Source organism: Cavia porcellus, unplaced genomic scaffold, assembly GCF_034190915.1.
Source record: "Cavia porcellus strain 051 isolate PalLab524CR breed Dunkin Hartley unplaced genomic scaffold, mCavPor4.1 scaffold_26, whole genome shotgun sequence".
Lineage (NCBI taxonomy): Eukaryota > Metazoa > Chordata > Mammalia > Rodentia > Caviidae > Cavia > Cavia porcellus.
The window spans coordinates 43634274-43661367 of record NW_026947509.1 but is presented as its reverse complement, the minus strand read 5'-3'; the positions used below and the strand labels follow the sequence as shown (position 1 = coordinate 43661367).

General features: G+C 38.1%; 1 protein-coding gene across 5 annotated transcripts in view; it reads right to left on the bottom strand.

Annotated features, from left to right (window-relative positions):
- Pard3b (par-3 family cell polarity regulator beta) overlaps nt 1-27094 on the bottom strand; it is a 990158-nt gene that overhangs the window by 462711 nt on the left and 500353 nt on the right. For all 5 annotated transcript variants that reach the window (XM_063236623.1, XM_063236627.1, XM_063236624.1 and 2 more), the window contains one exon: nt 2570-2658. In XM_063236623.1, coding sequence (XP_063092693.1) covers nt 2570-2658 — 89 coding nt within the window. The remainder of the gene's footprint in view (nt 1-2569; nt 2659-27094) is intronic.

Below are 27094 nucleotides of genomic sequence, written 5' to 3'. Positions count from 1 at the left end.
TTGCACTGTCAGTTGCTTGTAATATACCTTAATTAATCTTCTCAATCTGTGTGATCATGACACTCATTTTCATTAAGAAGAAAACATTTTAGAGAAGTTAATTAGCCCAATGTGGCATAGGTAGTTAGTAGCAAGTCAGTGTTCAAATCTAGGGCTTAACTAAACCCAAGGGGAACTAAGGAAGGGTTTAGAAATTTTATATAGTGGTAGTACATGAGAACAATTAGAATAAGGAGAGACTGATATTTCAGAGAGGAAACAGTAGCTCATGGTAATAGTCTAGAGGAAAGGCAAAAGAAGTTTTAACAATGTTGGTGGGCTTAGAAATAGATCCAAGACACATGGAAATGGACTCTGGAGATGATTTTCTTAGTCTGTATGCCACCTGCCTATAGGTGTGCCTAAGACCTGTGGTAGGGCCAATGTACGTGCGACATCACTGAACATCCCTGTCCAGAGTCAGAAAGATGCTGCCCACGTAATTCAGCTGGAGTGGCATCCTAATCTACATTTATTTGATCTCACACCAGCCAAAGCAGTGTCCTCTGCTAGTACTGTAATCTTCAAGCTTTCCTCTGGTAGTTGGGTTGTCCCCCCATGAAATTTCATGCAAATGCACTCTCCCAGCCTAGAGCCTGCAGGGACCAGGACTTGGCAACTTGGCAAGGACTGGGAATTTGTATACATTCAACATTCTGAATCTGATCTGAAGCTGATTTCATTTGACGTTCTCTCACACTGGCACTCACTACATGAAGTTTCTCAGCCCTTGTATATGGAATGAAATAAAGAAGCAAGGATTCAGAAGGTACACACAGGTAAGTTTGAGTTAATAGGTTCATAGAAAAGAGCAGTATATGTAAACTGTGTCTATTACTTAATTGCTCTGAATTACAATTCCTTCACCAACTAATAATGCAAAAGGTTGTTTTGACAATCAAATTTTACTTACATACATGTAATTTAGAAATTTAAAAAAATCCTCTACTCTTATTTCTCACAATTTTCTGTACCTAGAAGACACTTAGCTATTTTTTTTCCTTCAGTCATAAACCAAAAAAGTGTTCAGTCTGTGATAGGTACCCATGTAGCATTTATCTGAGATGTTAGTAAATTTTTCAAAAGGCTAACATTTGAAAAATGATGTTAAAGCCAAATAGAATAAAAGTAGTAGATCCATTATCAAGCTTCTGAAAAGACAGTGCTTTGGAGATTTTTTAACACCAAATGTTTAATATTGTGCACCTCATTAATCAGAAAAATAATCTAAATAAAAATAATTATGATAATATGGCTATAAATTACAAATTTGAGAACACACAGTAAAACAGTATGGTAAATAATAATGCCCTAGTTTTAAAGGGAAATTTCATGCAAATGGACTGGCACCTATTAATAACTGGACTCAGTGAAAAGGACACATGAGTTGAATGGTCATCTTTCCCAGCAGCATCACCTTTTAATGGTAAATGACCACACAATACATACGAAATCACTGTCTTTTTGCCAAACTTGAAGCAATTTAAAGGGATGATAATGACAATCATAAAAATGACATAAGTCAAGTAACACTATTAAAATACCCACATGTGAATCTCTTCCAGGGCTGCTGTAATGTTCAAAAAATTTAGGATTTTAAAGCATCTCATATTTCAAAGTTTTACATTGAGTATGCTGTATTAGAAGGTCTATGCAGACCCCCTTCAAAAAGTCCAAAATCTGAAGCACTTCTCGTCCCTAGCATTTTGAATAAGGAGTAATCAACCTGTAACAAAAATAGTGACAATAACAGTAGTAGCAACAGCTGCAAATACACACGACTCCCTATGCCCCAATCACTGCATATGAGCCCTTTATCAATAAATAATACACTTTACACATAGCAGGATAATAACTAGTCCTTGTACTAACCCTTTGAAGGAATATTTAATAATATTTATATTCTACAGAGCAGAAACTTAGGCAAAGAACTTGTATAAGTTCACAGATCAAATAAGCAACAGAACTGAATTTGAACAGGCAGTACCAGGCTTTAGTACTGGACAGTTAGCATAAGAAAAAAAATACTACTGGAAAACATGGGCAAAACTGACTTCAAATCATGAATTACTTTCATAAACATCATGAAAAACTCTGATTTGTAGACTGGATTCATTTTATATACATCAAGTTAAATACTGCGAGATTATTCAAACAACGTAAAGCAGTACTCAGAGCACTAGAATCAAAGTAAAACATTCAAGCACAATGAACTCCGAAGAAGCATTCACTTTAAACTGCTGTTCAAAGAGAAGGAAAAGTAATTAAGCAGTCCTGGTTGCAGCAGCGCACTGGAAAGATTGAGGATCGCTTGTATATGCGTGTTTGCCGTTGAGTTCTTGTATCTTCTACAGAAAACAGGAGAAACGGAACAACTACGTAATTAATGCTAGAATGGGAACATACTTTATGCTACGTTCTACTTATGTCAGTCCTTCCTGTAAAATAAACCAGTAACACACTGTTGAATAAACCAGGATGGAGCTGAAATAAAGAACAATATTCTTATTTGCTTGCATGAAGAAAATACCTCAATGCATCCTTGGTTCTTGGTGCCGTGAAGAGTTCTGTCTGTACTCCATTCATCACTTCTCGGCCTCCCAGCTCCTGTGTGGAATCCTGTGGAGAAACAAATCCGTAAGCATGTGGGTGCTGCACATCTAAACGTGAAGATTTGAATAAAATATCTCAACGTGGGAGAGTAAATGGTTTTATTCTGGATATAGACCACATGTTCCAATCTCTTTTAAGACTGGAAACAGGTGTTAATCTTTTCAGTGCTTTTAATGTACTTTTCTCTCCCATTTGGTTTCTGAAATGTTTAAATGGGCCATTCACACAAGACAATATGTTAAGAGCTTCAGAATTCATCATTCAGCTTCCTGCTACTCAACCCTCAGCTTTTGGGACTGCCTTGTAAGCCAGCATAAAAAAGAGCTCGGCGGGGAGGGAAGGCTGTGGCGACAACGGAGGGGTGAGAGATGTGTTAGCACGCTGCACTTGCTAGCACCCCGTGATACGGTACTAAAGTACAAAGAGAACACATCCATGAAAACATGGGGCCAGCCACGCTGCTTCTGATAAAGTGCCCAGGAACGCTTCTGGAAGAAGAAGAGAGCCAAAGTTCTTCATCACGAGACTTTGATTTTGAAGATGCGCATTACAGAAAGGAAATAAGCTGACCTCTAATTTTTAAGTGTAACATACACCAGCCCCACCCAGGCAGGAGTGGCCCAGGACAGCGGTGCTGCTCATGAGACCTGGAGAAGTCAGAGCAGCGGACAGGCTCCTGACAGCACGCTGCTCGACATCAGTCCTCTGGCACCCCATGGGGCTGTTCTTTAACAGATAATTCTGTGGATCCCCACTCTTTAGAAGCAGTCACAGGCACTATTAGACACGGATTCTGAGTTCACTGAAACAAGCTACCTGTGTGGAGGAAGGCCTGTGAGCAAACCTACTGCTATGGACAGCCCTCATGGCCCTGGATGCATGATCCTGCAAAGAGGAGAAGCGTGTGAGCTTGAGGGTGTACAGACAGGGAATTAGGTCAGTATCTCCAGAAAACAAGATCCAGCTGTTGGGGAGCACTGTGATGTGGCAAACCGATGCTCGTAACAATTGTCTCTGGTTTTTAAGACTACGGAGCAACATTTCACATGGGGTGGGTGGATTTGTGAGACTTCTCCCTGGGCTTATTTTACTCTACTTCAGATAATTTTCTGTATTAGTACACATATGTAGTACTTGTTCACATCCCTTGTGGGGGGTTGGGGCGTGTAAATAACACACCTTACATCCTGTCTGAATCCCTTCTCTCCCTCCCGTCCTTTCCCTTCCTGCTCCCTTCTTTTCATCCCTGTTCCCCTTGAGAAAGATCCATCTCCCACTGTCTGCCTTCTCCTTATGAGGTATCTTTTATTTGCTCTTTCCTTATACTTTGGGTCTCCCATACAAAAGAAATACGTAAGCTTGTGTATTTAATTTGTTTCACATAACATTATGGTCTCAAGATACATCCATTTTCCTACAAATGACCCAATGTTATCGTTCTTTATGGCAGAGTAGTGCACCATTGTGTGTAAACACCACGTGTTCTTTACCCAGGCATCTGTTGATGGCATTGAGGCTGCTTCCAAGATTTAGCTACTATTAATTATGTTGCTATAAACATGGCTATGCATGCATCACTGCAATATGAAGCCTTTACCTCTTTAGAGAAGATACCTAGAAGGGAAATAACTGGGTCAATTGGAATTTCTACTTTTAGCTTTTCAAAGACTCTCTGTGCTGATTTCCATAGTAGTTGTACCAGTTTAAACTCACACAAACAATGAAGAAGCTCCTCCCCCACCTTGCCATCATTTGTTACTGATTTCTTGATGACAGCTATTCTTTCTGGAGTGAGATGGAATCTCAGAGTTGTTTTCATGTACATTTCTCTGGTGGTGAGTGATGTTAAGCATTTCTGCATGTATTTATTGGCCATTCGTGTGTCTTTTTTTTTTATGAAGTATTTGTTCATACCTCTATTACCCACTCTCCACCCCCCAACCAAGCAGACTTGTGCTGGATGACAGATACCCTCTTTAGAATACTTTTTAAATTTAGTTTTCTCTTCTCCACTTAAATAAAGAGAAGAAATCTGTAAAGTTAGAGAACACTTCAGAGATTAACATTTCAAACCTTCAAAGATGAACATCTTTACAAGCTTTTAATACTTGTGTTATTATGAAGGCCTTGACAAATTACTACAGAGAAAATGACTCTGGATTGGGCAGGTTACAATAATATTTAGGTAGAAAATTTACAAAAGGCTTGAACCTGTCACTATGTTGTATGTCAAGATATTTGATGACCTTGTTTATGCTCAAATCATTAAGTGTCTTAGCTATCTCATATAAGAGAAACTTGTTCTCTAGATAGCAAGCACATAACACATAGAGTTTATTGTATTAGTTTGTTAAAGATAAATAATAAGTTGTTCTCAAATTTAAGGATTAGAAAACATTTACTATCAGCCATCAATTCTGAGTCAGGACTCAAAAGTGGCTTGGCAGGGCAGTTTTACAGTCGAATGAGATGCCTTCTGAGGCTACAGGCAAGGTATCTGCAGGTTTCAGAGTCAGACATACTTGCTTGGGGCTTTAGGGTCAAATTTTGTATAACAGCTTTATTGAGATATACAGTAATTTACATACAATTCATCTCTTAATGGGTACAACTTGGTAGTTTTAAGTATATTCAATTTTGCAATCACGGCCACCAAAGTTAGATCATTTTTATCACCCAGAACGAAAACCCTTACCCTGAGCAGTTATTCTTCATTTTCTTCTCTTGTCTGCCACAATCATTAATCTATTTTCTGCTTTCTATTATGCATACTTCATATAAAAAGAATCTATCTTAAATCCCTTTCTTTTTTCTAGGACAAAATATCTAACACCCACAACTCAAAGGAAGAGAGGTTTATAGAGATTTTAGAGGATTTGATCCTTAGTTGTCTGGCTCCCTGGAAGACAGCAAGTGGCAGGAAGGGCCAGGGCAGAGGACACTGGTTCAAACCACAGTAGCCAGGAAAAAGAGAAGGTAGGAGCCGGGGGAGGAATACATTTTCCAGGTCACACCCTGAGAACGTCCTCCAGCCAGGCCCCTCCCCACAGTACTTCAGAGGCCAAACTGGGCCATGGACTCATGCGCTGAGTATTATACCCCCTGACGCAGTCACCCTCCAAACACATGAGGACTCGGGGCACATTTCTAACCTAATCCATAAGCTCTTCCGTGTGTCACATACATCAGTATTTCACTGTATTTTACAGATAAATAGTAGCTGAGCTAAGGCTATCCCACACTCAGCTTTTCCATTCACCAGCTCATTTTGCATTAATTCCAGTCTGCCTGTTAAGATAATGCTGCCATGAACGTTTGCGAACCTGTACTTGTGTGGACATGTTTTCTATTCTCTTGGGTGTCTACATAAAGAAATGGAACTGTTGATTAGGTGCTTTAGTGTATTCATTTATTTTTGTTACTTGTGTTTTTGCTGATGTTTCTAAAAAATGTTGCCTAGTACAAGGCTGTACAAATTTGCTTCCATGTTTTGAGAAGTTTATGATGTTAGCTCTCAGGTTTAGGCCTGAAACCACTTTGAGTTAATTTTTACACGTGGTATGAGGTAGGGCTTTAAACTCATTCTTTGCATGTGGATATACAGTTTGTTGAATCATTTGTACAAAAATTGTTTTCCATTAAATTATTTCAGTATCTCTATAAAAAGGCAATGCTTCAAAAAATTAAACTGTTGCTTTTTGATCTCTCTGCTCTGTTTCATTGCCATATCTATGTTTAGGTCAGCTCTACAGAGTTTTGATTATTATCACTTTGTATTGTTTTGAAATCAGGATAGATGAATCTGACAGAATTGTTCATGACACCTCCAGATGTTTTTTCCTTTCTATCTTGTTTCATTATTACATTTCTATATTAATTATATTTGTATGCTAATTTTAGAATCAGGTTGTATATTTCCTCAAAAAAGCCAGGGAGATTATGATAAAGACCACACTGAACCTATGGCTTAGTTTTAGAGAGGAATGCCATCTTAACAACATAAAATCTTCCAACCCATAAATAGTTAAGTGCTTCAGTTAATTAAAATAAGTATTCTTTTGGTTTGTAATTCTGCGTCTGTCTGTCTTTCTCTTCTCAAATACCTACTATAAATGTTTAACACTTTATTTTTGCCCTACTGTACCTTATACCAAGTGGAAGTTTCTTGTTGATGTCTAACTAACATAGGAAAATAACATACTTTATGTTTCAAATCAACATACTTAGGGTTAAGGGGATTTTTCTTCTAGTTCCAGTTAGATGGCAAGTAAAGGTTTTATGAGTGTCAACAGACATTGCTGCTCTGAATATTTGGGAGTGTCAGGTTCAGCTGGAAAGCACTCTATGATCCTGTGCTCTTGAGGATGCTGAGCTGCCTACACATTTGGAGCAATTACATCGCAAGCAGACCCGAACAGAACACCTGTTTGCAGACTCACATTGACGACAAGAGTTGTACTCTTTTAAAGGTGGCATTAAAAGCTCTGCCTTGCCACAGCTATTAGAGAGGGGTATAAGGGAGAGCCTGTCAGCTCAGCTCATGGGTAGTGTTTGCAGTTGCCAAATCATTTCTATACCCTGCAGTCACAGGTTCATTTGATGGGTCAGGGAGACAGATGTGCAGGGGACTCCAAGGACATAAAACCAGCTCAAGTTAACTTCAGCAGCAGCGTTGTAACTTCAAGTCACATGGACAAGTCAGCTTTGCTGTAAACAGGGTATGTAAAGTCTCCTTTCCCGGAAGTAACAAGATATTTGACCAGAAATTTAAGCGTACTTAAGCTACCCCTTCACTAAGTTACATGGTAAAATGAGGAGTCATGAACTCACACATATCTAAAAATGAAAATGATTATTTTTTCTCTAGTTCATTTAAATAACTGAAAAACTGTAAAATCATGAATCTTAAAGCTGGACAGAGAGGGGCAAAAATAACTCTGATTAGGAAGAAGTTAAGGTACAAGTAACTGCTGCTGAGCAGCCTCTATATTTATTCAAGTTTAGGTTTGAAAAATATTAATTATGTGGCTTCAAATCTTCACATTTGCCTTTAGAAGCAAAATAATTTGGAAGCTCTATATTTAACTTTATTAATGAAATCATTATGATTTCTATTTTTAATTTTAGTTTAAAATAGGGATCTAAGATCAGCTGCACAGAATATGAAGCGTTAAACTATCTCAAAATTTGTCTCATCTCTTGCCCACATTACAACCTGTTTCCTAATGAAGTTCAGCAGGCACTCATGCCTTGCTAACTGGCGGAGACCTTTGGGAAGCTTGCCCCTCACTTCTTGGATCAGATCAGAGGAACACATCATACATGGCTCTTACAACAGACAAGTTTAATTACTACAATTTTAAACAAGAGAACATTTTTAGCAACACTTTCAGGATCATGGTAGCATTTCTGACAGCTAGGACGCACTGGATTTAAACATCACTGTACTATTTTTAGCTTTAAAATCAACACTTAAATAAATATTCCCAAACCAATTAGCAGCAGCTGGAAGGAAAGGTGTTTACATTTAGTTAGCACTGGTGCTAATGACTCCAAGGGCTCACAGACCTCAACACCTAACTGGGCTGTGGGAGCCCCTTCCTCCAGGGTGGTGTCTGTGTAACGGTCACCGAGGTCACACAGGAAAGACTGCACTTTATTATGAAGCATCACTAACTTATGGATCTCTGAACTAACAACATTCTTGATAAAAATTTTTGGAAAAATATGCTACCCAAATTCACATTGTGTTTTCCTGGTTGGCCACAGTGGCAAAACAAAATTAAAAGCAGTTTTATAGTTCTTTCATATCTCAGATGAGATCTAAAGCAGACAGCCTGTTTATCAATAGAATCTCCTTCTGACTCAGAGGTGATCATATTTGCCCTTGGTTTCTCACCCCATACATTTTTAGCCACACTTGAATCCACTTGCCCACAAAATTTTAACTGTAAGTCAGTTATGTTTCTGAAGCTCAAGTGAGTTTTACAGCAAGATTTGCATTTTGAAAAGTCTACTACAAGTTTCTCTTGAAATTGCACATGGGTTTTAGAATGAGAATAATAAAAACATTATACAGAGAAGATTTGAATGAGAGGTTATGTGCCTGGTGCTCATACATAAACATAATGTAAATTTTAAGATTAAAATTCTGGGCATAATTTCAGAATATTTGTTTTTACTTTTTTTATATCTGTGCTACAGTAAAAACAAACTGCATTTGATATGCACATGTATGAAATTAATATGCATTTCAGGACTCAAACAGGGGTATTCAAACTATGTGATATATAGTCTTTACGCTAAGGGCAATTCCTTGCCATGGGAAATCCTAAGCTGACTTTATAACACTGTTCCTAAATGTCTCAGTCTTAGCAATTTAACATGCTTATAATTTACTACAGCACACATACCATTAGATTTTTTTATATCTATAGATCTGAAATTGGTAAACAATTAGAGATTTAAAAGTACTAAATTGCAAACTCATCAAGAATAAGGACTACATTTTATTCATCTTTTTTTTTCAGTGATTCTCAAACTTCAGCATGGACCAGAATCACAGGAACCCTCATTCACACTGGGATTTCTGAGCTCAGGGAAGCCCTGAGATTCTGATGCCGCAGGTCTGGGGTGAGGCCTGAGATTCTGGATTTCTAACAGGTTCATGTACTCCAGGGAACACAATTCAAAAAATACTGTTTTAGAGTAACTAGTGTATATATGAGTTCCACAGTTCTGGACGTTTATTTTAGAAAAAAAGAAACAAAGACTCAGAAAGGTGAAATACATATTCATACAGTGTTATGACAGTGTCAAAGCCGGCACCCAGGGTACTTTTGTCTGGTGCTGAGGACTGGACCCAAGGCCTTACTCATGCTAGGCAAGCATTCTGCCACCAACATGCATTTCCATCTTTGTATTTTGAACAGGGCCTGACTAAGCGGCCCAGCCTAGCCTCAAATTGTGATTCTCCTGCCTCTGCCTCCCAAATAGTTGGGGTTACACTTATTCCCATAAGCATGCAGCTTCTCAGGGTTTTAAATTTTCTATTTACTGTTCTTTTTGTGCAAAAAGATAAATAATTTCTGGTTTAATCTTTTTTTTCCTAAAGACAGACTCTCACTATGTAGTTCAGCCTGGACTTGAACTCACTATGTAGCCCAGGTTGGCCTCAAACTCACAGTGATCCTCCTGCCTCAGCCTCTTGAGTGCTGGGATTGCTGGAAAGTCACTATGCTCAGCACTTGATGACTTAATACACACTGATCTTATCATCATTTTATGAATCCATTTTCCATCTAATGAAAATAACATAAATTATAACAATGTTTTAGCCATTCTGTCACAGAGTTTAGAATATTTCACATATATTCATAACGACTTGATGTGAATGATTAGCATGGAAGAAACAAAGGGAAAAATTCATATTTAGTCCAAGATGAAAGAGAAGATCAAATTAAAAAAAAAAAAAAAAACAAGGTTAATGAAGGCCTCCATCTCCTAACATGTAGACTTTAGTACAAACATGTTGACTGCATTTGCCTTGCAGTGTCCCCTGGTTATTGATTTCAGGCCAATGAGGTATGGAAAATATACCATACTATAAGACACTGGAAAAGTATTTACATGAAAAACTATCAGTGTTTTATTTTTCTAGACACTGGGCTCTGATACTTACATTTTAATAAAAATTACTGTCTTGGAATGCCATTGAGAAGTCATAAGCTCTCTACCCACTGGACGCTGTAGGCACAGCAAAATTAATTACATGCCTGGAGCAAAACTTTGGCTTATAGTGAATGTGTATGTGTGTGTGCATGTACACACAGACATACACGCAACACTAAGCCACAGGGATGCAGGACCTTAATGTATATAGGGTAAGACTGGGATAATCTAAGCAGTTCTGGGCTTTGCAAAATATACTATAAGACAAAAACTTCCAGCAGACAGCATGCAGCCATGGGTGACGTGGATAAAGTACCAACCTGGCCAAAGCTCACCTCCTTATGGTCAGCGTGGTCAGGGGTGGCTATACCTTTTCATCATCTGATTTCTGTCCAAGAGATGCTGGTGGTTTTCATGGGTTTTAATAGTAGTAAATGTAAAAAGTATGAAAATGCAGTAAGAGAACGAAGCTCTACTCTGGTTGAAGAAAAGGAACATGTGACTGCAATGTACACTCCATCAACACTTTGCCTGATGACCAGACACCGGATATCCCAGCCTTTTTGTCTGTAAAATGGGAATAGGAGGATTTCTGCAGTCTGTTCCGAGTACAGAATTCTATGGTGCTTGTAAATGACATGAAATAGTATGACAGGGAACCTCTAAGTGAGAAGGCATGCATATAAAAGTTCTCCATAGATACAGAGTATTCATTTGAACAAGTGTTTCCTTGGAAAGCTTCCCTTTAGAAGCAAGTTCTCATTATATATTTTTGTTTCTTTACCCTCTTTGCAACTGATCTCCATATAACTTCTGAAGAACAAATCTATGGAATGAATTAAAGTCTACTTGAAACTAAAACTCTCCTTCGGTTACTACATGTTTTTCTTTTTTAAATGTTTCTATGACCTTTTTGTGACTATTTCCATTTCTTCTCATTGCTAATAACCAGCACAGAATGGATTATAAAGATTTCCCAGAGTTCTAATTCAGATTTGAGAAGAGAAACAGAATTTTAAAAATGAAATTCTTAAAAATGCATATTCTTTGCACATTTGACCAGCTAAAGTTTTGTATGTGTGTATGTTTTACAGTTAAGATATTTGTAAAATGCCTTAGACTATGAATCTAACTCCATGTATTAAAACAGTTACAGGTTTACAAAAAAGAGAGGCTTGGGATTCTTTTTATTTGTAACACACACATATACATCTAATAAATGACTGATAGATATATAATCACTATCTTTATGATCAAATCACCCACTTATAGCTACCCCCCAGTATTCTATATAACTAAATATATCAAAACTGCTAGAGTCCAATGCTCAGGTAGACCGAGGTAACGCTGTTTGTTATTAAAAGGGTAAAGATGCTGAACACAGCCTCTCCCACAGGGTCTGCTTTAGATCATGGTATCCTGATAAAGCAGGATCAAAGGTACCAGGAACATCTGCTTCTCTTTCATTTAATCTCTCCATTTAACCATAGCATCTTTTATAACAGAATCATGTTGAAGTACACATTTTGGTGACCTTAAGGCCTTGATGTAACCACAAATCATCACCTAAATATGGTGAGTATAAAAAGAATCAGAAGTTGGGACAATTCAACAAATACAGAAAATTTCCAATTTAGCCACTTTCACGTTGGCTGAAATGTGTCTCAGTCGAGTTTGGCTGCAGAAAACGTGCTCTATACATTTAAGGAGAAACACACAGATTTCGTTAGTGGAGAATAAAGATAAAAGCCCAATGAAAGGAAGTCTTTTGCCCGCACAGATGCTGGCCCCTGGCAGAGCCTTGCTGCCCTGCCACCCTGCCTCCAGGACAATCTTCGCCATGGAAATGGGGCACTGCAGACCAGCTTCAAAGCTGTTTTAGGAAAAGCAAAAGAAGGAGAAGGAGGAGGAGGATGGAAAGGGCAAGGGGAAAAGAAAGAGGAGTGGTCAAGGTGGGGGAATAGGATGGGTAAGTGTGCTGAACAGTTTCCTGACTACGTTTAGGAAACCAAAACTTGCATTGAGAAGCCCTTTATAATCACCACGGGAGGAACCTCACTTGCAAATTGTCTCCTCTGTGCATAAAGCTACTTGGGGCTCCCTGAAAACACACTCAGGGAGTGCCTCACTCACTGCTGCTCCAGTCAGAGTCCTCCCTCTCTGCCACATTCACAAATGTCCCCACATCCTGCATTCCCAGTGTCCTTGTGTGCCACTTCCCAGCGCCTCTCCTGGAAACCGCTGGTTTCAGAAGCTATTGTGCTAACTCCTAAGACTGACTGAAAATAACTCAGGAAGGAGTTTCTCCAGCAACCTAAGATGCCCTTGAGCAATCCTTGCTGTGACACACATGAAGAAGCAGGACAAGCAGTGGCACAGGGACAGAACTGGGGGAGAGTGGGGCTGTCAGGAAGTGGCCACACCTCAGGTTCCTAGAGCATGTGGCAACCATGCTTGAAACCAGCTGCAGGGTTCTGAAGTGCTCCATGAAGAGCTGTAGGCAGGGGGAGCAGTCAGCACAATGTTTTCAGTCAGAGATATAAAAACAACAAAGACTTGCAGAAGATCCTGTGTAATCAACACAGAATAGACAGTACTCGGATGGCACGAAGAAACCTCCATGCATTTTAACACAAGTATCTTCCACTGGGAACTGTACCCTTTGGGGACCAATGATAGAGGTCTCACTAGTTTCAGTATCAGTAGGTGAAATATCAGTTGGGTGAACTCCATGGTCTAGAACATTGCTTCCCATCAAGTAGAGGCTCCTTGAATGTGGAGATACAGCTGCCTGGAATCCCTGCACTCTCGGCCAATGCCCATCCACCCCGTTACACCTCACTAGGCGTGGGTCACCTTCTCCCTGTGCACTTAGTGCAGGAACAGTCCCTATGGCCAGGGCCACTTTCCTGCCACCTGCAGTTTCCATCACAGTTCTGAGGGAAGTTTTCTTCTAAGTCTGCCTGCCTTGATTCATTCCAAGATTCTGGAGGTAGAAAATGTGTCTCACCCATCTCCGAATTCCTGTCATTTAATTTAAGGCTGAAGCATGGTAGACATTCCACTTCACAGGTGTGTCTAGTGGGTAGAAATATTTTCCTTTAAGACCCTTCACTAAGTTTCAGTAGAAAAAGCATTTCTGATGTGCGTAGCACTCTGTGAGGCTCAGCGTGCAGAGCATGATGCCAGACCCTATGGGGAGGGCTCAAGATGAAGAGGACACCATCTCTGCAGTATGAAAAGCTGTGTGCTAGCTGGAGCCACTGCCAGAGGCTTCTCCTGCAAGACATTTTAAAGTACGATTGAAAGCTAATCTTTATTTATGGACTGGAATAATTGAAGTAAAAGAGAATGCACTGATTTCTACCTGGCTGGTTATGTTTCCTTATATAAGCTCTTATATTTTATTTATTGTAATATAATTTAAAATGACTTCCATTATTTATAAAATGTATTTAAACCAATATTTAAGCCGTCTAAGTAAGTTCTACAGTGGTTGGAAGCACGTGTTAATCAGAGTCTTGTCAGCTGGGAGAGGGAGCAGCCATGCTGAACCCTACAGGCTCTCAAATTGCGCACTGTAAAGTACGGATCAGGAGTCTTCGACTGGGGCAGGACCACGACCACGGCCCTGAAGCAGCACAGCTCATTCTGAACCTCCTTTCAGTATTTTTGCCTTTTCCAGCTGTCTCGTCTCTTAAAACCCAGACATGGCCCAAGGTGCAACCTCGCAGGGGCCAGCCATCCTCCCCCATCATCCCTCACTGCGTTCCCCTGTAAGGCTGCTCACGACTGCTTCCAAACCTTCCTCCTCACTGACTCAAGAGCAGCCCCAGACTCTTCTGAAACTCAGGATGTCTGCATGGGCTCTTGCTGCTGCCTTGACTCCATGAATCTGATTCTCTTCTGTGAATGTGACTGTGAATGTCACAGCAATACTATCCCTGTGAAGTGGGACGTTCTCACCTTCCTCAGGCCACAGCAGCCCATCCTGGGGCTGCTTCTGCACGGAGACTGCCTGCTTCCTCCTTTAATGGTCTTCATGGTCCTAGCTGGAGCTCCATCACTTCCTCCTGTCCCACCGTTTGGGCTTACTTTTCACTCAGTCCCCACACCTGACTTCACCCCATCGTCCTAGTGACTTCCACATCCACAGGGACCTCACACAGTACCTCCTTTCTCTAGACTCCTTGTTTAGAAAACTCTTTAAGCAAAAGCAAACTTGAATGTAGGCAGCTGAGGCAGGGGTTCTGAGTAAGCCCTCAGCAATCAGCTAAGAGATATTTTTTTATTTTTTATTTTTTTAGTACCGGGGATCAAACTCACAACCTTGTGCTTGCCAGGCAGGTGCTTACACCACTGAGCTAAATCTCCAGCCCCAAGAGATATTCTTTAGAATCAAAACATAGCATTAAATGAGAAATAAGAGCCAAAGAGCCCACGAGCAGGACAGGAATGATTCCCTCTGTGAACCCTTACTGCGGGTCCCTTTTGTGGCCAGCACTGTGCACTGGGGATGCTCTGTTTTAAAACCTCACTCTGGGGAATGAAGAACAAAGAGGTTGGGGAGAAGCCAGTGCCACGTGGGCTCTGCATGGTTCCTGTGCATTTCACAAGTACCAGACCCAAAACACGCTGTGATGTTTCTTTAACCACAATCCCATTCCTTGTTTAACAGCGGAGAGAAACACAGTTTAATCCTTCTCCAGCTAACGCAGTCTGCACAGCTAGGAGGACAGCAATGGTTCCTCTCCCAGTGAGGATGTCCACGTGCACATAGAAAGGGGCTCTGCATAAATTTTGGGCTTTTTGAACAGACAAATCTTGACTGCGGCCCTCTGGTCAAGAATCAATATTTAGTTGCCGGTCTACGCCTGTACTGTTGGTAGAACCCTAACAGATCTGTGGTACTAAAGTGATGATAAACACTTTCACAGACACACCTTTGAAAAGTGACTGCTGAATCTCAATAGGGGAAGTGGTAGCTGCAGAAGATGAAAGGCCTGGGTGGATGGGGCAGGGGATTCTCTGACCACCCCGCTCAGCCGCTTCCCTGAAAACTGCCAAGGAGGAGAAAGCTACAGTAAAAATACAGCTTCGAAAGCTGTCCCCCAACATTGCCACCTCTTCTGATGTCTCCTTGACAGGGGACTGACCCTGCACGAGTACCTCCTGCTGAGAGCCTCGGTGTGTTGTAGAAAGTTACAAACATCTCCAGACTTTTGGCTAACAGGAAGTATATACTTCCTGTTAAGTAAGCTAAGGGCTTCATGTTCTTCACCATTATTTTACCTGTTGAGGACTTTGGGGCTGATGAACTTTGGCCTCTAATGCTTAAATCTCTCCCTCTACTAAGGCCCAGGCAATTACTACAAGTGTGTAGCAAGGTATACCGTAATCAGATTCCTTAATTCACATAAGTAGAGCTACTTCTACTAGACAGTGATGATTTAATTCAAATATCATCTCTCGATTAATCCTTTAATCCTATCTAGATTTGTTATATGGGCACGGGTAATTATGTAGGCAAAAAACTTTAACAATAAAAACTGGTAGAGGATAAAACCAAAGAGGCTGTGAGTAGTCACTTAGGTAAAGGCGGGCTTATTAATAGTTATAAATACGTAAATGTTTTGTGAACTGCATTTTTAACCAAGGATGAGAAAAGTGCAAAAGAATGGTTAAAACGTAATGCAGCTGTGTCTTATGTCTGTAACAGATAATTGGCTCAATGCTACAGGACACAACAAAACAGTATCCCAAATGGAAAAATGAAAATGAGAAACCTGTGAGGTCCATATTTCCCTTAGTCTGAACAAAATAGATTTCCTTTGTTCCAGCTCTGCTAAGGTGCCCCCACCGCACTGTCCCTTGCCCCATCTAATCAGCGACACACCCTCACCCTTTTAATGAGCTCCAGGGTGGCATGGAAGAGCGCATGCTCCCTGATGGAGGAGGACTGGTAAGCGGGAGGTGATGCAGACCCTCTCCTGTCATGACAGTGAAATATTGCTGCGGTAGCTAGCCCACGGCACCCAAGTGACGTGCCTCTACAAAATACAGCAGGTGACCTCTCCTGAGGGAGGCAACCACAGCAGATTAAAACTACAGTGCTGAACAGCTCTTCAGAGGGGATGGCAATGGGAAGCGGAAATTACAGTTCTATAGACTCAATTACATTGATTAATTTTTTGTGAGTGACCTCCTTCTGAGGCATTATGAAATTACAGATATGACAATGAAGAAAAAGCCTGGGTTTTAGTCATTTTTAAAGACTGAATTACTTCTGGGCAGAGAGGGTTATAGCTAGGATAACCACTGGGTGCAAAAGGGCATGAACAAGCTAATATACTCCATCCTACCCCTGACGTGGGAAAATGAGGAGTCAGTGAGATCACGCACTCAGAACTGTCATCTCACCAAAAAGGAGAAACAGACAGATGTACAGTGGTGCACAGCAGAAGTGCCAAAGCCAGTGACAGGGGTCAGGCGCGCAGTCTGTCTGGCCCGATTTCGCCTCCCATCCATGGCCCAGCAGGGTGTTGCAGGCTTCAAAGCCAGGCACAAGGACCCTGCGCTTGTGGAAAAGGAGGCCATGCATTTTACACCATTCTCTGTGCTCTGCACTATGACTTCAGCAGCCCATATAGATTTACAATTCTGGTACAAAGAATTTAAAAGCAGGAGGCAGAAAGATGTAAATAGAATTAGACAGGAAAGAATGTAAGTCAGGGATCATTTTTGTTAGTGTAAGTGTATTTGTCTCCAGACTTATGAACTCAAAACTGTAAAATTTGAGTCAACTTTCAACTAAGATACCTCTTCTGCGGAATTCTTGTGATTATGGCCCAAATGGTTTAGAGTTGTACCAAAGGTGAAACTGTTTTCTCCCATTGGATTTCAAGGCAATTCAGTCATTCCCCAAATTCTGCTTATCACATTTTATTCTATTATTTTACAAAGCAATATAGCAATCTATTTTCTTTCCATCCACCTAAATAATTCAAGCCTCACTGTACTCATGCATCTAGACTTTTTGCCTTATCTTAATTGATTTCTTCATTTAAAGCTGAAACTCTTTCAAAGTTTAATCTTTTCTTTAACACGAACTATGTACTTCTCAAATCCATCACTGATTATATTTCTATCATTATCCCAGTTTTCATGAGGGTACCAACAATGACTTCTCAGCACAGGGTCTTACTAGAAGGACAGTGACCACCCATGACTTGGACCCTCACTGGGCAGACTACTGCGCTGAGCTGCAAACTGCTCAAGTCCTGGTGCTGTGCTCTCAGTCATATTTATCCAGATGCCTTTGCATGTAAGTAGCTCTTGATCTATAAGTACTGTGGACTACAGTAACTAGCTTTAAAGATTTCCTTGGTAGGACTCCCGATCAGTGAGTGACACCCATGTAAAATGATACTACAGCCATGATGTTTATTCCTACCTTGAAAAGTGATGCTCACCCTAAGCAGAGAGGCGAGCTGTTGCGTAAGTGATGTCATGAGCAACAATGCTTTGCTGCTTGGAATGCTAACATTAACAGCAGTGAATGGTGACATTCATCTCAGGTTGATGCCCCGCTGAAACTACCGCTCTTCATGGTCCTTACTTTCCATCTCTCTACTTTTAGATAATGCAGTATCATTTACAAATATCCCTAATGTTATCTTCTTTGTTACTCAAATAATTTCATCACAAAAAGAGGTTTTATGAAATATAAGGAATCTGCTAGATTATAACGGGTAACAATGTCACTAATGAGACTAAAAGAAAATTTACAGATCAGATGGTATGCTGGCCAACTTCTGTCAAAGCTAAGGAGCTACCAGGATTATAAAAACCCAGATTTCATGACCTACTTCAGTCAGGACTGCTACGATTTGGTTAATATAAAATAAAGAAATGAAATAAACAATTTATGAAAAGTGACTTATATGATGGATAAAGCAAGATGACAGTCTTTAGAGAGGAACACATTTTTTGTTAATCTATTTTGTTTTTCAAGGCTGAACCCAAAAAAGGCAAAGAAGGAGCTCAAAACTTTATTCGCAAAATAGAGAATACTTTCTTCAGTTTGATTGCCCTCTTAGGTGTAGACACTTTTCCTTTGTTTTTAATACTAATGCTCTCCTCATCAAAGTAGTTTTAAAAAAACATGAGAAAAAGAACAAATAAAAATGCTTAATTACTTTTGACAGCAATTGCATTAATATGAACAGTTAAATACACTTCTAAGACTCTAAGCAATGCAAGCTGGAGGAGGGGTGCTAAGAAGCCCACGTCTAAAACCTAAATTTCAGTGATCTGCTGTATTTACAACTCCACGCTTTACAATGTGCCAGAAGGGATGGCTTAGTGGTTGGGGCACCTGAGTTGCCATATTTCTAGAATGTCAAAATTTAGTTCATTTCCTGGTCCTTGTAGGGCCTGAATATGTAAAAAAGTCATCCCACAGTCACTTGTGGGCTTATTTGTCCATTGTCTTTTTACACTTGTATAACCTATGGTCCTCACTGGACCAATGGGTCCTGTAGATGGTCCAAAGGCTTTCCAACATTCTATAGTTGCATTGCATCCTATACTGAGTGGAGACTAATCTCTCTGTCAATATCTTAGGAGAGCCCCAAGGGACCATTCATTGTTGTACAGTATATCAAGTAACAGGGGATCGATTAACTAAACACATAAGAAAATAACAAAACTAATGAACAAAATACAGTCAAAAGGACCAAGGTTTCTCAAACTATAGTCTCTGGAACAAAAGTGATAAAGAAGCAACTCATTCCAGGTGGACCTGGATGGCCTGGTCCCTGGGGGACAAGCGGAGAAGCCTGTGTAATCAGTCCCATGGAAACCGTGTACTTATGCCCTGTGTCTCATATTCTGTGAGCACTGTCGTGGAAAATAAAAAGGCTACAGAGATCCTACTTAAAATGCTCCTGTCACACATGTGTGCTTGCACTGTATGACTTTCCCAAGAGTTGGGCTTCAGTATCTATTTTGTAAAGTGCATTATTTCTGTAATCTTTACAGTCACCTGGGGAAACCCAGTAGGGCTTACCGAAGTCTTCACTAAAATAGCAAATGAAGTGAGATTAGAAATGCCATAATTAATTAGACCAGCTCTCCTTCACTTGAGGAGCAGGGTTCTGTGCTGAGCAATAGTAATCTGCTGAGTGACTAATAAAGCTATGGCACTCAAAAGCGGTGTGTTCTGTGCCAACAGCGGCAGAGCCCCGAGTTCCAGGAGGCTTTACACTTGACCTTTCACTGCTTCTCGGCACTCCTGTTAAGTCTTTTCTGCAGTGAACGATTCTGACCAACTGTAGAGCTCATTTTACAATATATTTTTCCTTACATGATGTACTAGAATGATAGTAATTTATATCAGTTCAACCCAGTCATTTATACATAGGAGAAATAATGGGAATAACTACTGTTATATTTTATTCCAAAAATGAATACAGAAAATGAAACGTTTTCAAATATAATTCAAATGTAAATATATAGTAAGTATAAAAATAACATTAAAGGTTCTAGGATTAATAGTTCAATAGAAAATGCCCCCAAAAGTACAAAAAGTACAAAGAACTTAAAATCACCTAGCTACTCTTTAAAATACATAACTGTCACAAGGAGTAAAATGAAGACAAACAGGTATTTTTTATTTCACACAAAAAGTATGGGGCTGGGAGGAAACTCGGTGGCAGAGTACTTGGCCAGTATCCACTAGGTCCTGGGTTCAATTCCTAGCAGCTCACACAATGTAGATCATGTAAATTAAAATAAATTATATTAGAGGATAATACTTTGGAATGGCAATAGTTTCTTTTACATTAAAATAGCTTTACCTAAGTGTGTCAAAAGTATTTTGTTTGAATAAGAGTATATTCTTTTTAAAAAGTTCTACAGATTTGCTAGTTTTTTTGAAATGAAAGAATAAAAACAGAGTTTCTCAAGTTAAGAAAGTAAAACTCAGCAGTAATTTCTTCAGGAGACATACCTAAAACAGGACAATACCGAAGGGTTTAAAGTAAAAGCAAGATATTTTAGTGATATTAACCAAAAAATAAAAAAGAAACTCGCACAATTATATCAGGCAAAACAGACCAGATAAAAAGTATTATTAAAGATTAAAAGGTCAATTATTACATAATAGTGAATAATTCAGACAAAGGTATGATAATTACCAACCTATATGCCTAAAAACACAGTCTTCAAATATGGAGACAATTATAGATTGATGAATGTATTATGATAGTGAAAAATGTTAGTATGTTTTTCTTAATAATTTATAGCTATTATAGACTAAAAGACACAGGATACTATTGGAAAAACTGGAAAGTTTGTATGATAGGGATAGAAATTGATATCTGATATCTTGTCTAAGCAAACAAAGGCATATGAGGAACAAACAAGGAAAGGAGAATATAAGAAACAATGTGAGCATGTATTATGACATGAAACAAGTTGAATAAATGCTAAGAAGATTAAAAATACCCAGCTTGTTCTCTGGCCACAGTACAGTTAGGTCAAAATCAATAATAAAGAAAACTAAAAACAAATAAAAACTCTACCCTCATGCATTAGGAAATTTTGTTTAAAGATTGTTATCTAAATAACTCCTATATCAAACTGCAAATCAACAGAAATTTACAAGTACAAAGAATTTTATAAAAATATGTGCATTTAAAAACTTAAATGTTTATACTTAAAAGTGACTATAACAGATGCTAAAAATTTTTTATTATTCATTTAAAGATCAGTGGTGGATTCTACACCAGAAGTATCAATATGATGGTTGTCACCCAAATCCAGTGACAGTAAGACATCAGGTCCCTTATAGTGCTGTCATGGTTTATATTTCTGTCCTGCCAACCCTCCAGTGCTCAGAGACGCAGCTGTCTCTGTCTCTGTCCATTCAGTGAGCAAGGCTCCTCTGCCATGTTGTCCTGCCTAGGAGTCAACCTATGATGAACGAAACTCTCCAAACTGTGAGCTGAAATAAACTTCTCTTTTAACTTGGAAGCATTGGGTGTTTTGTCCCAACAATGAGGAAAATGAAAAAAGTGATTTAGATAAGTTGAAAGTTCAAAGCACCATGTAGGAAATCTCCTGGTAAAAAATATCCTACTCGAACATGTAAACATCGGATTGTCTCTGTAGTATAAGAAATAGGTAACGTAAGTGAGATCCAAAATCTACAATAGATATTGTGAACAGAAAAGAAACTGCTGAAAAGACAAGAACAACTGGGAGGGTGAAAGGAGAAAACAAGGAAGGGAAAAGAAAAAAATGTATCTATGTACAAAAGACAACTAAGAGCGTTACACTATTGATTTCTGTTAGTTCAGTGAAACAAATGAATTGTGTTTATACTGTCTGATCAATTATGCATGCCTATATCTCATAATCCGAGCAACTGCTTTGAAGGTAATACCCAATACATTAGCCATTGTTAATTTCCTATTATCTTGTTTTGAAATTCTGTATCAATGTTTTTTTTCTCTTTGAAAAAAATAAAAAGAAAGCTTAGCGAGGTAATAACAATAAAATACTCTAACCCCAATCAGAAAATACAGGGAATGGAGAAACAAGTTAAATTACATAACAATGCAACGATCTACTATTTCTGAAACAGGATTTTGTACAGAAAATAAAATGATGTGTTGGATCTTAAAATTCAAAGAAAGTAAAATAAAAATAGGAGAAAAGAGAGTTGTAAAACAAAAATACTAACATTTATAATTACACAAATACAACGTTTTAAATCTGATTGCCATGAACTCTCAACATTTTGTTGAGATTCTTGCATACATTTTAATAAGACAAGCTACTGCGTGATATTTAAAGGTCTATTATTTTGACACAGTGATCATGCTTATCTCTGAGAGAAGAACACGAAAGTATTTACGGATAAATGTCAGGATGTGTGACAGCTGCTTTGCAGTGTTAAAGTATTAATGTGCAACGCACAAGGGGAAAAGACCGCGCTAGGCCGCTGAATACCGGCAGCCGAGGTCCACCCGGGGTGGGGGAGTCCTCACACTGTTCCATCTTCACATGTAAGAATTTTAATAATAACAAAAAGTAATATCTTAAATGGCTAAAAAAGGTGAAAACTAAAGCATAAGCCAAAAGAATGGGAAAAGACAAACTATTTGAAAAAATATTGAAACACAAAATAAAACCACAGTTGAAAGCAGCAATGTCAAAAATCAGTTGTTTAAGAAAGAACAGAGCAGAAAAGTCACAGGCCTGAGGAAGAAAGAAACGGGAGATGAAGTATACAACATAAGGGTCAAAAAGAGGGTGTAGAAAAAAAAGTGGAGCAGGGAAGCCATCATTAGCTTCTTTCCTATCAGGATACTGATTTTTGTAAGCGACATCAGCTTGTAATTTACCACTTTTTTCACATTCTTATCTAGTGTAGGCATTAAGGCCAGATGACCATCAGGATAAAAGTTACAGAGTATCTCTTCTTTCCTTTGGAACTGCTTTTATGCAATTTATGATATGTGTCCTTTAGAGATCTGAGAGAACGTTGGCATATAGTTTTGGCTCTTCTTTATCATTTTCTTTAAAAAATGAGTATATTTTAATTTTGGTTTAATTTCTCTTCAACCTTTCTTAAAAAGCACTTTACTAATATATTGCTCACTAAAGCAAAGATTTCAAAGTTATTGAACTTGTAATTTTTTTAACTTTAAAGAGAATAAAACCAAACAAAACAGAATAAAGCCAATCAAAACAAAACAATGAAAGCAATACAGCACTTCAAACCAAGATAATAGGAAATCAACAATGGCTACCATAATATATCTTTTTATGCTCAAAATAGCTGCCCATACCATCAGACATAATAAAATCAAACAAAAAAAATAAAACCAAAGAAAACAAAACAATGAAATGATATAGACGACTTCAAATCAAGATAACAGAAAATTAACAATGGCTACAACCTTTCCTTTTTTTAAATAGACTACATATTCTCATCTTAGAAATAGTTGTTCAAGTTACAAAATTAAAGCATATAAAGTGGACTTTCAAACAGTGAGACTGCAAACAGTTCTGTTCAATGATCAAAAAAATACTCAGTAATATGGTTATCTATCTTATACACTTAAACATATATGCAGTTATAACCTTTAGAGCACTTTCTTTTCTTTTCTTTTGTACAATGACAATTACACATTTTGGGTTTTATTACTCCCACAATTCTTATTACTTTTTTTTGAAGAGAGTAAAACCAAATGCAACATATCAGAACAGAGTCAGTCAAATCAAAAGGATGGACATAATAGATAATGTAAAAACAAAATACAAGGTGATCAACAATGGTTACCATACTGCCTCTTGCTATTTTAAGAAGAATTGCCAGTTATAATAAAATTGAACTAAACAGTAAAGAATAAAACCAAAGCATTGGAGACATTAAGGATTTTAAAAGAAAATAATAGTCAACCGGAATGGGCAACATAATGAATCTTATTGTCTTCACAGTTTTGCCTATACTTTCGAACTTGGTACTTTCAAGCAAAGCAGATTAGAGGAAAATCAGTCAAAACAAGATGGTGAGGGAAATACAGGATTTCAAATCAAGTTAATAGGAAATCAAAGTAGGTTATTATAATGTATTCTGCTATTTTTATTTTTCCCTTAATTAAAAAAATAAAAAGAAAAAAGTAAAAAATTCAAAAAAAGGGGGATTGAGATAAAAGAGGGCATAACAACAGAACAGCGCAGGTCAAAACATAACCATTTAAGCAAAATAGTGTTTCACTACAAGATATCCTGACATAAAAATAGTTACCATAGTGTCTCTTTCCTTGAAATCTTTGAGTATAACTTCGTATACTGTAGCACCAAACATATCAAGACACTATAAAACCATTCAAGAGAATGACATTATTACAGAGTATTTAGAACCAATTAACAGAAAATTAACAATGCTTTCCTTTTTAGATGTTTCCTCTGCTTTTACTTTACAGTATCTATTGCACATTTTGAATCCCACTGACTGCTTCAGTTTTTTATATGAGGGAGACAACACAGTGTTCATCCATGTGAGTCAAACTATTTCAACCATGAGTATCTCCAGTTGCATCTATTTACCTACAAGAGCCTTGAGATTGTCCTTCGTTATAGCTAAGTAGCTTTCCAGTGTATAAAAATAACATAACTTTCTGATCATTCTGTGGTTGATGGACAAGCTACTCCCGCCTATTTTTGGTTTCCTGTTGCATGGAACATTGTTTTCTCTCCTTTGACTTTCAGTCTATGAATTTCCTTTCAAGTTAAATGTGTTTCTTGTATACAGAATATTGATGGATCTTGTTTCTTTCATCTTGAAATGTTTATAGCAATCTCTTTCATAATGAATTATCTAAGATTTCACATCAATAAACTGAAGAAAAGCCAGTAGGAAGTGGAAAGGAAATAGTATAAAGAGAATCAGAAACCAAAGAGACAGAAAACAGTTATACTAAGAAAAAAATCAATCAAATAAAAGCTGCTCCTTTGAGAAAACTAAAATTAACATATATCTAATCTAAACTATCTAGAAAAAAGATGAAAATTATGAGCAGAAGAAATGAAAAAGATACAAATTGCAGTACAAATTCCATACACAATAAAAGAAACATAACAGATAGTATTATTGACACCAGTATCATAGTTAACAGTCTAGGTCAAATTGACGAATTTCTGGAATGACACTGGTTACCAATACTGACCTACTAAAGAATGTAATGCACTATGTTATTTAAAGGGACCAAATCTATAATTACAAATATTGCCACAGAGACAATAGCAGGCCCAACTGACAAGATGTTAAACATCTAAGAAAGAATTAACACTAATTTGACAAAAATTCTTTCAGAAATAGAGAAGGAAGGAATTTTTTGACTCATTTTAATGACTGATATTACCATGAAAAGGCAACCATATAAAGACATTATGTCAAAAAGAAAACCAGAGACAAATAGTCCTCATGAACAAAGCCTCAAAACTATTTAAGGAAGTATTAAGTTAAACCTAGAATTATACAAAAGGGATAGTATATCTTAATCCAATGGATTTATACCTGGAATGCAAATTTAATAAAAACATTTAAAAACTAACAATGAATGTAATTTATCATGTTAATAAAACAAAGTAAGTGCACATAGGAAAAAATCATCTGACAAATTTACATGCTTTCTGATTAAAATCTCCATGTAAAGAATAGAAGAAACCTTTTTCAATCTACAAAAGGAGTCAATTATGAAGACATGGAGCCTTAACATTATTTTTAAAGGAAAAAAACTGTGTTCTACAAAGACTCTGAGGATGGCAGGAGCATCTGTTCCCACCACTTGTATTTAGTGCTGTATTACAGTTCTGAACCAGTGTTGCCAACCATGAAAGGGACAAAAGCTCTGCGGCTGGACAGCAGTAAGTAAAATTATCTTTCCTTAAAATAAGTGGTGCTAGATAAACTGTGTTAGATACATGAAAGGATGACAATGGACCTCTAAATTACACCACAGAAAAAATAATTTCAGGCGGATTATAAATCATAATATTGATGACAAAGATAATAATACTTCTCCAAAATAACAAACAAGAATACTTCCATGGTTTGAGGGTGGGAAAGACACTAAATAAGACATACATGCAGTATCCAGAGAGGAAAAGATTGATAAATTGGGACTATTCATCAAAAAGTACCACATGCAGAATGAAAGAAGGCACACACAGGTATCTGCAGTGTATGTTTTTGATAAAAGGGCTCATATAGAAAACATATAAAGAAAATTTCAAAATTCAATGAAAGAAGAGAAACAGGAAATACAAAGGAAATATGGGAAAGAAACAAATATACGTACTTCACTGAAAGTGGCTAACACGTGGCTACTAAACAGGTGAAAAGTCCTCCACCTCATTGAGCATCAAAGTAAAACCTAACTGATAAACTATACACCCATGTGAATGGCTAAAGGGAAAGAGACCAGCCACATGAAGTACTGTAGGGACACTACTTTTCTGTCATCCTGCAGTGTGCTAATCGCCCAGTCATTAAAAAAGTGGCCAACTTTAGCTGAGAGGCGTAGACTCAGCATGTACACCTGCACGCCAGAACAAATGCCAGAATGCTCACAGTGGAATCACTGAGAGTCTCAAACTGAAAACCATCTACACACCCACTGACAGTCAAAAAGATAAAAATTTTTTGACACAAATAATGATGGATTCATACAGTGATTCATCAGGAAAAGCTAATGTAAAAACAGTATCCAAACCTACTCCCTTTTCTCATAAGCAGCAAAAAAATAGTAGCTGGGTGGAGGTTAAATCAAGGAACACACATTTAGGTGTATTATTTGAAGCTAAAAGACAACCATTATACTGAAGATAATTGACCTGAAAATTATGCGAAGCAGTCAAGAAGTATAGGAGGTGAAATGGAAGCAGAAGGTGACGCAGTGTGTGAGGCTCTTCAGCTTTAACAGCAGGTAGGAAGTCAGCGTATAATACCTAACTTACAGAGATATGCCAGTGACACAGCACCTGGAAGCAGTGCTTACCTCTGCAGTGAGCTCTGAAGACAAGGCAGAGGCTGACTTCTCATTTCACTTTTGAAATCTGAGCTTTAAGCATTTGTGTATGCGGCTTCTATAGGAAATATATAAACTGAAATGTACATAAACCAGGCAAAAAGCTCTGAGAGAGGCCTTCAGAATTCTGGTTCTCACAGTTGAAATCACTGACAAATGGTGAT